The sequence below is a fragment of the Camelina sativa genome, chromosome 15 (genome assembly GCF_030686135.1).
Source record: "Camelina sativa cultivar CO46 ecotype springtype chromosome 15, ASM3068613v1".
Classification (NCBI taxonomy): Eukaryota; Viridiplantae; Streptophyta; class Magnoliopsida; order Brassicales; family Brassicaceae; genus Camelina; species Camelina sativa.
Window position 1 is genome coordinate 1,144,679 of NC_141894.1, and position 14,270 is coordinate 1,158,948.

At 31.2% G+C, this 14,270-nt stretch overlaps 2 protein-coding genes across 3 annotated transcripts; both read right to left on the reverse strand.

Annotated features, from left to right (window-relative positions):
- Nucleotides 1–2,217: 2,217 nt before the first annotated feature.
- LOC104744461 (WUSCHEL-related homeobox 11) lies at nucleotides 2,218–5,092 on the reverse strand. 2 transcript variants are annotated; one of them, XM_010465521.3, is made up of 4 exons: nucleotides 4,576–5,092; nucleotides 4,294–4,485; nucleotides 3,620–3,795; nucleotides 2,218–2,516 (listed from the first exon to the last, which is right to left on the reverse strand). In XM_010465521.3, the coding sequence occupies exons 1-4, from the start codon at nucleotides 5,000–5,002 to the stop codon at nucleotides 2,505–2,507; spliced, it is 807 nt and encodes a 268-aa protein (XP_010463823.1). In that variant the 5' UTR covers nucleotides 5,003–5,092; the 3' UTR covers nucleotides 2,218–2,504. The 2 variants fall into 2 exon arrangements, with proteins under 2 accessions (XP_010463823.1, XP_010463822.2); XM_010465520.3 differs by having other exon boundaries at nucleotides 4,294–5,076.
- A 6,175-nt stretch (nucleotides 5,093–11,267) lies between these two features.
- LOC104747984 (peroxidase 57-like) lies at nucleotides 11,268–13,070 on the reverse strand. Its single transcript, XM_010469685.2, has 3 exons — nucleotides 12,699–13,070; nucleotides 12,012–12,463; nucleotides 11,268–11,728 (listed from the first exon to the last, which is right to left on the reverse strand). Exons 1-3 carry the CDS (start codon nucleotides 12,900–12,902, stop codon nucleotides 11,431–11,433), a joined length of 954 nt encoding a protein of 317 aa, XP_010467987.1. The 5' UTR covers nucleotides 12,903–13,070; the 3' UTR covers nucleotides 11,268–11,430.
- Between the last annotated feature and the right edge of the window lie 1,200 nt (nucleotides 13,071–14,270).

Below are 14,270 nucleotides of genomic sequence, written 5' to 3' on the forward strand. Positions count from 1 at the left end.
GCAACAATTGTACACATCTAAACGAAATGATATAAACATATAGTGTATTAATACAAGTGACTGCGAATCCCATTAAAACGAAATAATACAAAAGAAAAAAAGAAATAGACCAAAAAAACAAGAAAGTGCCAATTACACCACAACCCACGCGTTGCGTGGGGAAGCACCTAGTATTTAATAAAATTATAGTCAGACAAATCTTGCATACTTTCTAACCAGCAAACGAAAAAAAAAAAAAAAAATCAGAATAGATATAGAATGTGGGAGGCACAAATGCTAAAAAGGTTTGGTGTCTCCTATATATGTCCTAAGTTAGACAAAATTATTCGGAAAAGAATAAAGTTTAAGTATTAATTATCGGCATGGAAGCCTATTGGAAGCTATGTGTACAAAGTTTGAAAAGATCCATATGTAAGTCTAAACTGATCAGTAATTCAATATACATATGCTTTCTTCTTTGAGTTCGGAAATCAAGAATTAACCAAACATGCGTCTCCTAGTTACTGGTTATAATGGTCGGTGTTGTCACCTAGTGGCTTTATTTTATCGCTTAATTCGAATTTAAATATCTACATAATCGTCTTCTCTCTATATTAATACTAATATAACATTAGTGAATATTATTGTATAAATATTGGCAACACAGATTTAGCTCATATTCTCTATTCAGTTGTTGTAACCTTGTTTATTGCTTATCGATCTCTTCAATCCAAAATTAGTCAAACTACGATTGAGGTTGATAATACTACTATACAGAATAACGGATTCGTGCAAACTTTTAATTTATGAGATCCCATTACAAAAATTTATGCAACATACTTAAAAACTTTTTTTTTTCTTTTTTTTTTTCCTGTCGCAACTCGCAAGTAAAATAATTAGGGGATCTAGTAAACTGATGACTTTTGTTGTTGTTATTAAGCTTAGAGAATCAACTGAAGATAAATCTAGATTCTGCAAAGTTGATAAAAAATAGATTAATTGTTCAAAATTTTGTGAATTCATATAACTACAAATAAACATGACTACATGTTTCTTAATAACAAATATACATGTATAGACGCAGATATATGTGTGTTCGTGTGCCACCCTATAATATTACGGAGAGCGATGTAAGATTGTATAAAAAAAATATCTTGGATTTGTCTATGCATGATTTCGAATATATATAGATTTTGTCCTTCAAATTATCAAGTGAACGTTAAATCAATACTTTCATGTGATGTTTACAAGGTTAGATCTAATGGCAGAATTTGGCTTTACAAAAAAAAATAAGATTTTTGTCTTAACTATCCGATTAAGATCTTGCTTGAAGTTGTTAATCAAGGTTTGTGTTTCGGAGAGCAGGAATCGACAAGAATACAAAATCTGATGAACCCAGCTGTCTTATGCTTTTTTTCTTTTCCTTTTTAATAAATAAATTCAATTCAAAACTAAAATAATTCAAATTACATGTACTGATCGATCGATATACACATTTTCAACTCGCTTTTAAATCAGATCACTAAGCGTTTCATTAACAACTTTATGACCAAGCTAATTTTTATTTTTTTTAATCAGTTTTCCTAGCCGAGATCTTTTAAGAACTATGTGAGCATTTGCTTTGTAAGATTTGTTAAATTTCTCTTTTTGTCTCAGATATGCATTATCGAGTGACTTAAGAAATTGCCAAGTGAAAGGAGGTGAAGAAGCTTATGACCGCTTTAAGGATTCACTGTAGTATTTTAATTAAGCAGCAAATTAGTGGATATACCGGGAGTTCTTTTTCGGCTTATTAATAAGTGAGAATAACGATTTATCTTAAAATGTTGAGGATAATTCTCTAAATATAATAAGCGGAGTCCTATATTTTTGATAATGATTAATTAATTCACGTGACAATTTGTCCTACTATAGTTGTTAACCAGATAAACTCAAAGCATATATGTCTACTTTTTGCTTTCACTAATCATACAAGTCTATTGATGATCTTGCACTTTGGGATTAATGTTTTGTGTTAACTAAATATAGTCAAGCTAGTTTTTTTATTAGATTGACTAGTAGTCTAGGAGTAGTTTATGATCCTAGTCTTTAATTAATTGTATTTGTGACTTGCGATTTCCACTTGAATGATTTCACATCATACTACCATGGCCATCTATCTGAGAGGTCTCGATTCTTTTTAAATTTCAATAATATTTGATCATTACTCTCTCTACGTACACGCGAACATGAAGATCCCTAGACACAAATTTTATTGCAAATCAATTATTTATATTTTACATCTAAATACATAAATTGATAGTACGTACATACTAAATCTCTTTGTCTTAGAAGAGCTTTTTGACTTCATCTTATATATTCGAAAATAAATTACAAAATGTAAAACAACAGAATAAACTTTGATTACACGATATATAGACTATAAAAGAAAAAGAAAAAAAATGGATGGAACGTTGCAATAAAGTCTAAGGTAGAAAAACAAGGCATTTGTTGCATCACCACATAAGAGTAAAGCCAGTTCATGTCTATCTTGGAACCTGTCGATAACAAAACGAAAACAACAAATAACAAAAAGAAGATATTTTATAAATTACAAAAAGAAGTAGAAAAAACAAACAACAACTAAAAGTTCTCTTGATAGGATCCCATAAAAATCGACTTATTTGAAGGAAGGAGGGGAAGGCTGAATCAGACTTTAAAACTCAAATTTGTAAGAGATATGTTTATGTGATCAAGAGAAGAGAGAGTGTGTGTGTGTATATTTTCCCAATGTTTCGTTCGCCAAGAAATCAAATAAATATTTCACGCCGCAACTATAAAATATTACTGTATAACCAAAAACTATATAGTCTTACTTCTAAAATATTACTGTATAACCAAAAACTATATAGTCTTACTTCTAAAAGAAGGCACAGAAGAGACAACACACACATATATAGATGTGATCTTCCATGCATAAGTTATCTATGTAGAGTTTCGTTTTCCTCAATAGAAGTAGTAAACAGAAACATTTACGTTAGAACATGAACGCTGAAATCAATCAATATAACAGTTATCGAAGATTAATTGACCAAGCGGAGTGTTAGAAAATAACTTGATCAAAACCGTAAAATTATAGTAGTATTGTGATGACAAAGTTACTACAGTTTGAACAACTACTTTTGAATTTTTGTTTTCAGCATTAATGTTATTAAGAAGATGAATTAAAAACTTAAAATATTTGTTTGATTCAAATGTAAAAAAGACCTCGTCAAACCACAAAACTTCAGTTACAGAAAATTTCATGTAAAATTTTAAAAGAAAAAAAAAATCATATTCATTGACTGCACAAACCGACACTCATCAATTCGCTTTCTCTTACGAAAGACTTTCTCTATTTATTAAATTATGATAGATTAAATAAATATTGCAGCAGACAATTTAGGACTTTACCCCAATTGGGTTCCATCTCATTTCCTATTTTCAACACCAAAGTGAGGATCGAGAAAGAGAGAGACGACATAACCAAAAAAAGAAAAAGAATAAAAGAGTACGTTTGCTCAAAACCAAACAAATATAACAAATATATATATTCACGAGGAATTCAATCAGCAATAAAAGAAAAAGAAAGAGCAAACGATACCAAGATTGAATTAATTACCAGGAAATAAGCTTCACCATGTTGTAAGGTATGCATCAAAAAACCGAACTCATCGGTAGGGAGAGGAACACCTGAGGAATGCACCAAAACCAAATCTTCTCCAAACGTTGCTTTCATGTCTATTCCTCCTCTCGTCACTTCTGTCGGAACTCCGTTTATAAACACCGTTATAACCCCTGAATTTCAAACATATATATTTCTTATATATTATATATGTAAGAAAGATTAGATTAGATAATTACTCCAGTTGTTAACAAGGCATTATTATTTAAAGAAGAATTAAGCTACTACTCATAAAGAGTCAGTTCTTTGGTTGGAACTCATCTAAAGCTTTTTATTCCTATGTTTTCTTTAATAAAATTGAATTGTTTAAAGTGCTTGCTCTCAAATACAAAATGTTAGGCAATACCGGATGCATGATTAACCAATAAGCAATTATTATTAAGTAAGTCGCCAAAAACAAAACAAAAAAAATGGACGTTTCTTTGGTTGAAACCCACCCACAATTGGATTTTTTTCCCTACCTTTAAAACAACTTTACAATAAAATAATTGTTACATTTTGAGACTTTTTGGGGAAAGGAAGAGGGTTTAGGGGACAAAAACACTTGAGCTTATAAAGAAAGAAAAAAGAGTCATGCAATTTTTTTTTTTTTTTGGGAGTTTTGTGTTTACCTTGTTGGTAGTGAAAATGGGAGTTTTGATCAGGTGGGCACAAAATCGATGCGACATTTGAGCTTTGATGTTGATAATGAAGATGATTAGCTTCTTGGTAACCCATTTGGCTAGACATTGTTAAGAGATTATCCATGCCACTATTGCTTTGATTATCACATCCACCGCCACCATAAGAAGATGAAGAGCTAGCTGAAGAAGAAGAAGTGGAAGAGGAGCTTGAACAAGAAGGAGGAGAAGAAGAGAGACTAAGGAAAAAAGAAGGAACTTGGGAAGACCCACCAAATAAGTAATTAGAAGAAGTGCTACAACCTCCAAACCCCAAATCACTCCCACTATGATGTGGTAAGCTGTTGCTCACCATCATCGTCTGGTCACAAGTGTTGGTGGTTGCGGCAGCGGCTGCAGCTGCAGCCTGGAGCTGTCGCTGCCTCCGGCGGGATCTTGACCGCCGGTTTTGAAACCAATAGAAGACATTTGCATCTCCCACCGCGCCAAATTTCTCGAGCATCTTTCGTATCCTTACCGTCTCTTCTTTGGGAGGGTTAACCATACCACTGTTGAAGATCGATTCAAGTATGAGTATTTGTTCCGGTTTAGGTGACCATCGTGACCGAACCGGTTCAGATGTGGTGGAACCGGAGGCGGATGATGATGGGGGTGAGCGACTATGGCCGGTTGGGCTATGTGGATGTTGTTCTTGGTCCATTGCTTTCAAGAATATTGATTTTTGTTTTTTTTTTTTGTTTTTCTGGTTATGGAGAATTTAAAAGAAGCCACAAATTGTTTGTGAGTTTGTGAGAGGTGGTGAGCTGAGGGTAATGAATTTATAGGAGAATGATTACTTAAATAATATTTTTTTCCTTGTATATTAAGTTACATGTGGTTTATATTATCTTTATCTTTTTGTGGGTTCATCAATATAATATACTTGAATGATTTAAGCATATTTTATATTTTGTTACATATAGTATATATATAGGTGCCAAAATGTATTAAGAAGTCTGAACTCGGAGAAACACAAACGAGTGGACTTGGCATTTGAAATCTGAAAATATAGCAACTAAGCAAAATACTCTTTGACCATTGCAACTAGGGATATTCCAAAAAAAAAAAATCAGTGTCCCTTATCCGCTTTGATTTGCATGGCAATCAAATTCATTAAATACATTTGCCATGCTTAAAACATAATTTGGCACTAACGGATACCTATTGACTTTTGGTTTAATCCATCGTTGATCAAAATTTTATCCATAAAAAATTTCTAAAACCAAAAACCAAAATTACAATTACAAACATTATGTTCAAACTAGCTTAAATGCATTTGAGTGTCACCGGAGCCCCGTCCAAATATAAATTTTTGAAGGCAGTCTTGATTAGTTTTCTAGATTAATTAGTGCTGGGAAAAATTAGAAGTCATAAAACACATAAAAATTAATTGGAATGAGAATGGAGAGGCGCATATTGTACCGTCCACCTGAAAAAAAAAATTATATGAGTAAGTCGTCGGTTATGATTGTCTCTCTTTCTGCTCTATAAATCATCAAAGAAAAAAAAATATTAAATTAGTATTCTTTTTTTTTTTAAGCAATACTTCTATAGCTTAATGATCACACCATCGTAATTTAAAATATCAGTAAGCTCATAACACATACTAATGAGTACCTGAAATTGAAATCTAGTATTGTATAAGTATAATGGCAGATAAAACTGTTTGCGTCCTGTTATTTAGAAAAAAAGTATATATTATAAATTTCTTAACATTATTATCTTGTATAATATCCAATCGTCTTATCGTTACCTAGTTTGTATTTTCTTCACTGAAACAGACTAATTTTGGCGTCATGCGACAGAGGCGCCTGAAAAGATTTTTTTTGTCACTTACATGAAAAAATATCAAAATGTTTTTCTTTGTCACTAAGTTTTGAACACTTATGAAAATGAAGAAAATCCTTGTATAGTAAGTTCTTAAGAAAATTTATAATTAAAATTAATTTATAAGTTGTAAAATCAATAATATATTTTGACCATGTAAATTTTTTTATAACATTCTTTTAGCATATTAAGTAATTTTATATACCCAAAAGACGATCCAAACCGAAGGTCAAAAAGTAAAGAATACCATGCAGTTATTTATTACCTATGACGTTGGGAAAACATGGCTTACAGTGGGTAGCCAGCCACTTGATGCTTTTTATTTTGTACGTGCAAAAATTTATTATACCATATTTATTTCATTATTTTGACAGTTAAGATTTAGTTGTGCGCTTCCTTTTTATTTGTTTATTTTAGAATTCTATTATTTTTCTATCATTTCTCTATGTTGTTTATTTTTAAAAATTCTATTATATTGTTTGTTTTATTCCTATAGGAACCCTGATTTTTAATTTTATTGTTGGTTTCTTCTGTATGTCTAGCCTGTTTTGGTAATATCAGTACTTTGGTCAAGACTCCAAGGACGATTATAATTATAAAATAGTTTTCTGATCATAGTTGATCGGAGATTCGTAGGTGTTGTAAAAAACTAATAAAAATGATGAGAAATAGATATTTAGTTTCTCAAGGGCACCTTGGTTACTGAGTCCAGATTTCCGATCAAGCATCTTAATATTGAGACTTACTGTCATTAAGTCAATTCTTAATTAACAAAGTCTCTAGTCAAGTGAATGCGTATGAATCTTGGAGTTATCCATTGTTCATAACCATAACGATTACGAGCGTAGAGTTACACATACTCATGCATGTTATTAAATGTAAATGTGAAAATTATTTAAAAACAGATATGTGAATTAGTGTATATACAGTGTACAAATGATGAAAGGGAATGGGGTGTATATTCAGTGTACAATGATGTATGATGGATGGATCAAAATAATATTTCCTTTTTTTTTCGTTAGGGAGAATGTATTGAACTTTAAATGGAGAATAAAAAAGTCCGTACATAGGTGAGTGTGCGAATACGTATGCAAAAGGTAGAGTGTAGAAAGACACAGTAGGAGACAACTTGCTTCTTCAGATGCCCTCTGTTTTTGACTGTCTCTGTATAATGGTATAGCTGTTTTGGTATTTTTTTCGTTTTATATATTTTTTTATATAATATACATTAATAAAAACGTAAACAATAAAATAAAAGTACTTCTTTTTGTTTTCTCTTGTGTGTTTTGGTGTTGTTTCTAGAAAATATTATTCAATTGACGTATATCTTCGTAGATATTCATATGCAGCATGGGCTCCGGCTACCTCTCTGTACCCGAGCCAATATATTATAGTTACATTTATATAAATTTAATACTATATACTATACCTTAGTTCTTATTTCTTTTCAGTTTCTGAAATTTTATTGTTTTGTTAGATATTTTCTTTTCGTATTTTGGGTAAAAATAAATTAATACCATACCTTGTGTTTTGATTTATAATGTATTTTAAGTAAACTCATTTCAATTAAATTAATAATTGAATTAAATTATATTTACGTAACAATTATATCTAACTAAAAATATAGCATTCTGTTTATTATATTCTAATTTTCTGCAAGTTGATATCAAACTATATTGTAGTTTTCTAACTTAAAGAGTTTATATTTGTTTGATTGACAAGAAAAATGGTTTAGAAAAAAAAATTATATTTGATCAAAAGGTTCCCTGTAAGCTTATATTATATGAATATATATTCGGATTGCAGTTGCAGGGGGACACCGACCAACATGTGGTTATGCTTTTAGGGCACAAGTGTGAGTCTCTTTTGTTTGTTTATCAACGTGTGAATAACAATAATATGTGTTTCACCCGCCCACATCAAATTCACTTTTTTCTGGTTAATGTCCACGCACAAAAAAAAAAACCTTTGTGGCTAAAGTGAAAACTTGTCTGAAGATACTTAATCTTTTGGAAACATGCAATTATTACAGCTATATCATTGAAATTATACTTAACAGGTTTGTTTAATTATCAGAATATATTGCTAGCTTAATTATCTGTTTCAGTATTGTTCCAATTTTATCGGATATCTCCGGGAGACAGTAATTAGTTTTTTTTTTCTTTTGCTTTTTTTGAAAAATACTATATGTGTGTGTGAGAGACAGTAATTCATCAAACTTATACTGTATCGTTTCCTTCAATTGCAACAGTTAGAGGAGCACTCTTGTAAAAAAGGATTTCTGTTGAGATTATTGATCACGTGATTAATTAAAAAGATATTTTGAACACCTCGTGGTAGAAGATATGCCATAACGCTATATAATGTACTGGAAAATTAGACCTATAGTGTAAACAATAGAGCCTACAATTTAGACTAAAAAAATGGACGAGGCTTCAGAAAATGAGAGGAAGAAAACCCTAGTTAAGCATATAAACGATGATCTCTGTGGTCCTGAAATTCTCAAATTCTGTAAGACTGGCTTCTAGATTTTGTTTCGTCTAAAAACATTGATATATATGTGGTCCTGCTCTCTGTGACATGTACCGATGTACGGACCATAAATATACTATACTCACCAGTCACGACTGATAGATAATGTGTCTGTGTTAGAGATTATAGATTCTGGTGATGACGTAATTAGTAGTGTAACTATATTATACATCGGATTTTTTTTGGGGATTATAACCTTGGGACTTACGTACTAATTATTTTCCGGATCAGAAAGAAAATACTATATATGACCTATAGACTATAGAGTGTATATATGATATACGATGAAAAATGGTTTTCTTTTTCCTTAACACCAATAGTCACAACACAAAAAACATACTATAAAATGTTATTTCCCTTCATTAATAGATATATCGAATAGATTCATGATACATTTTTACGATATTTGCATTCTAAATGTACTGTTGAATGCTTAAGTTTTTTACCAACGGAGCTGACATATGGAGTAGAGTTTTTGTGGATTTGTCCACTGAACTTGCAGAGCACTTATGAAGATATTATAAATAAAAAAAAGATACAAAGGAAAAAGACAAAAATAAAAAAGGAGGAAAAAACAAAAAAAAACTACAACATAGAACATTAATTATTTATTAATAATGTATATGCAGCATGCATGAATCCTGACAAGAAACTACAATCATCTCTCTCCTTCTCCATATTTTAAAGAAAACAAACAAATTTATTTGCCTCATATCTTAAAACGTTGAGAAGATAAATTTGTTTGAAGGGTTTCCACAATATATAGTTAAGATAATTTTTTTCATACAAATAGAGAGTATGCACTAAATGTTATTCTATATATTTTTAAAAACAGTGGATAAACTCATAAAAAGTTGGTTTTACTAATCATTTTTTTTTTAAATAACACGGATTTCAAACGTGTTTTCATTATATGTAATTCACAGCTTTATGCTTAAAACACATAAAATATACACAACTTTTTACGGTGTTACATACATATTTGCCAACTTTAATTTTCTTAAATTTTGTCTATCTAGAGACAGTTTCACCCAAACAAATATCTTCTCACATATCCACAATATAGCTGATATCTATTGCAGATATTGAGAATAGTTGAGAATAATCTAAAATATCTGCCACCAAGTAATTTTCATGATTTCTTTCCTATGCCACATCCATCAGTAAGATAGAACTGCTATATACGGTATCTTGAGAGTTGAGACTCTTGAGACAATGTCGACATAACTTTCCATAAATAATAACAGCATATGGGTTTGGTACAAAACACCTAAAACACATACCAAAGATACGGCGCAAGTGATTTTAAAAATAAATAAAATTCGTAATCCCTTTTTTTACTTACAAATAATCCTTAAGTTGTTTCAAGTGATACTGATGTGTCTCGCACTTGAATGCTTTGCCATCACAAAAAGAGCCAAAAGGCTAAAGCTCTAATCTTTTTATTTACTAATAAAATTATGTAATGATCAAATAGCTAGGCAGATTCATGCATTTATTTTAATTTCTATATGTTCAGTTCATTCGAAATGTTAATTACGTGCTAAAGTTATCATTAATCATCATTAGCCGGCACTATGTTTGGCCTTTGTTCAGACAAATGGCAATGTTGTTGTGAAAAGGACATGTGAACTAAACAAAGACAAAATCCTTCCTAGTGTCACACACGAGCACAAAACATCACCATCCATTTTCAATTATTACTAGTATTGTGACTAGATTCTAAATAAACTCTAGTTTACTTATGCCCATATTTTTCTACTTCTGTACGCGTGTGTAAGTGTCTATTAAAGGGAATATTAAAGATGCCTTTAGTTTCTCCAATATTTATAAATGTCCATAAGATAAAAGGATGAGAATCGAATTGAAAGTCCTATTGTTCACAAGAAAAATATTATGTGTTATGGCCTACGTAAGACTTCTTTGTCCGATCAAACCTTTTTCTTTCAATAGACTATATTAACAAGTGCCCTCTCTAACGAATAGTACAATCTAATTATAAAATAGCTACCTAGCTAGTCCAGACTACTCTATTCATGTCATATAATTATATAAATTCCGTTAAAACTACATAACTAATTAATGCCTAGCTAGCATTATTGTCTGGAGCTTGATCGTCATTATTCTCTACTACTATATGCTCCAAATCAAAAATATTGGAATCCACACCGGCCACCACGCTATTACAATCTTACTTTTATATCTCTTGGTTCATATTTAATTTTGGGTCCGTTCTTCCAAAAACATGTATTCATTATAGGATATTTTATGTCTTACTATGTTTATTGACTTGCGATGAGGCCGATTACTGGAGGCAAAACGTAACGAGGCCCACTAAAGGCTGTGTCACGCAGTTTTAAAAAATTTGTAGCGTTGGAGCACGCTTGAGGCCTACAACTCGTAGTATATGATATGAGGTACAACACTTTAACATTTATAATTCAACAATAAACTGAATAATCGATCTTTTTAACACCAACATATGGAAGATGCTCAATTTCTTTCGATACGTTCAAGTTAACTGAAGTCTTTTAAGTAAAAATTCTATATCATTGATGTTTAAACTATTTATTACTGTAAATTAAAATATTTTATTTTATTTTAAAGAGAATCAAAAGAGCAAGTCAAACACATCACATAACATATGGAATAGTTATTAACAATAATAGGGAAAAAAACAAACAAACAAACAAACAAACAATAAAGTATTAGATTATATGTAAAAGCAAGTTAAATGTCGTTGAATGCCCAACAATTTTTTCTGATATCACCGTTTTCACCGGTGAGGACACCAACAGCTCCCATTTTCACCATCGCGATCGCAAACTGACGTTTGAATAAGTCGTTGTCTGCTGCGTACTGAGCCACAACACTAGAAGTGGCTTCGTCGGTTGCAAGCCGCTGGTCAAGTTGCAAAACTCCTCTCCTCGCTCGGATTTCCCCAAAGAATGCATTATCAAAAGTCAACGGTGTTGACCTGTCCAGTCCAGTTGATGGGTTCTCTGATGCCGCACATATGCTGGTCAAACTGTATAAATATGGTTTTCAATTATTTAGTGCGTCTACTTTATTTCATCGTTTATCTTCTTCTGGTTGATATGAATCAAACCAAAAAAATTATCTAAAAACAAGATTGAATTTAAATCAAATGAATTTTGGATATCTGACAAAACAAAACCAAATCCTAATTCAAACCAATATTTTAAAGAAAAATCGAAACAAAAATTAAACTCTTTTGAAAAAAAAAAAACTATATTTGACTAAAATCCAAATTCATTGTAAATGAAATATAAAGTTCCGGTCTAGCTTACTTTGCAACCAGGTTCGAGTCCATTGACGGGTCTGGCAGTCCGGTTCCATTAAAATTCGAGAGCCGATCCTCGAATAGATTACAAGATCCAACACCAACCGTGTGTGCACCCAAAAGAGCCACCGCATCGAACGTGTTCAGCATTTTATCCCCAAAGAAACTAAGAAAGGCAGCCACGGAGGCGGTTGGTCCAATAAGGTCAAACACGCCGTTTGCATTCGTTGTTAACCCATCACGTCGCCCCGTGGGGATGTTGTAGTTCGGCCCTCCGGCTAAGACCACAGAGTCACGAGTGGCAAGTGCCATTATGTCAGCGCACGAAACGTTCGAGGGACACTGAGCCTCAAGCTCGGTCTTGATCTCGTCGATTAGCTCAAAGCCTCTCACGCTCAAGTTTGGACCGACGAATCTTTCTGAATCTGTCGAGTTTAGAAGGATAGAACCGTCGCAGCCCTATACGAGATTTAAAGTGTTTTTACAAAATTAATCAACCGATCCAAATGACATATGATTTTTATCATTTTTTGCATGTGTTAAGGAAATATTTAATTTTATACTAAGCACAAACCTATTAAAACGTTAACGTCCCATTTTATGTTTTGACTCGAATTGAAATTAGTCTTAACATATCAAAATGTTCCTACAGAATTTGCAATAAGAATAAATGTTCGATGAGATTCATACGTACCCCGACAAAACAGTCGTGAAAATGCATCCGAAGCAAAGCGGCAGTAATCGTGGGGTCACTCTCGAACTCATCTGTCACGAGATTACGAACGATAGTTTCTGCAGTAGGACATGAATTGTTATAAAACCCGACCTTCAATTGAGCAAACGTGACCGGAACAATGAAGAGAATTGAGAATAGAGTAGAAAAGTTTGCAATCTTCATCTTGTTTTGTAGAAATGTTTATATACTTAAGTGTTATTTGTTGTGGTATGGTATATGTATGTGTTATGATCGAACATTGTTATCAACCATTAATTACTATATATACACAAATTCTATCGTCTATGATATATTTCTATAAAGGGAAATTGCATACGTGTAAGTAAAATTATTTTAAACTAATTAATACAGGTGAATTTATAAACGCAGAGGGAAACATTCCGGTGCCTTGTAGAATATTTAATAAACTTGCTGTGCTAAGTAAATAGTAATATTTTTAACAAAAGTAGATATCAAGAGAGTTTTTTATCTTTTATTGTCGGTAAGATGTATGTTTCAGTTCAACCAAGTAGTTTAAATATCCTATTTTATTTGGTCAAAATAATCTTCTACACTGTAAAATTTATGTGATAAATTATAAATTTCGGAAATTGTCAGCTGCTTACTGCTAAATATAGTAATATTATATTAGTAAAGCTAAAATTGGACATTGACACTATAATTTGTTTACTCTAGAAGACTACAACTATTTATTTTATAACTTTGATTTTTTCTTTTGGATACTTTCTATAGTACAGTTCTGAAAGTTAGATGAATTCAAGTCTTGTACAGTTTTTATAACTCTTAATATCTTATAATTTATAATTACTTAATTTTAAAACATTAATCAAAACTTAATTACATGAAAATATAACAAAAATGGTTTATGGATTGAATATTTGAGTTCATCTAAGATGATCCAAATATAAAATTTGGTGTTATCTTCGCAATAGCTTTTAAAACGTTAGGCAAAACTATGTGTTATTCATTTAGTGTTATTCAATCAATAATGTTTTACAATGATATTAAAAAAGTAAGAATAAATATGATATTAATATTAATCTTGACGTTGGTAATATTTTTTTACGATGCTTTAAATATATATTATCTAAATTCTAAAATATAAATAAGAAAAGGATTTTTCTTTTTTTGGTTCATCCTCGAAATACTCTCTCCATTTCATATTAAGTGTCATTTTAGCCTGGAAATTTTGTTTTAGAATAAGTTTCACTTTGTATTTCCAATGTAGATGTTTGATAAATTTTCCAATTTTATCCCTTATCCCTAATAATTTAATGTATTAACCAATAGAAAAAATTGTATAATATATTAATAATTTTATTAATATATGTGAGGAGATCCTAAAATGACACTGAAACCGGAGGGAGTATTAAAATACATTTTTATCAAGCAAACAAGGGTTGACTTTTTCGGGCTCATATGAACATATTCGTATTCTAATAACTATTCCTCGTTAGAGAGACGTCAGACTAGTGTTGAAGTAGTTCTAGCTAAATATAATAAGAAAACAAAAATATGACTTTTCTATAT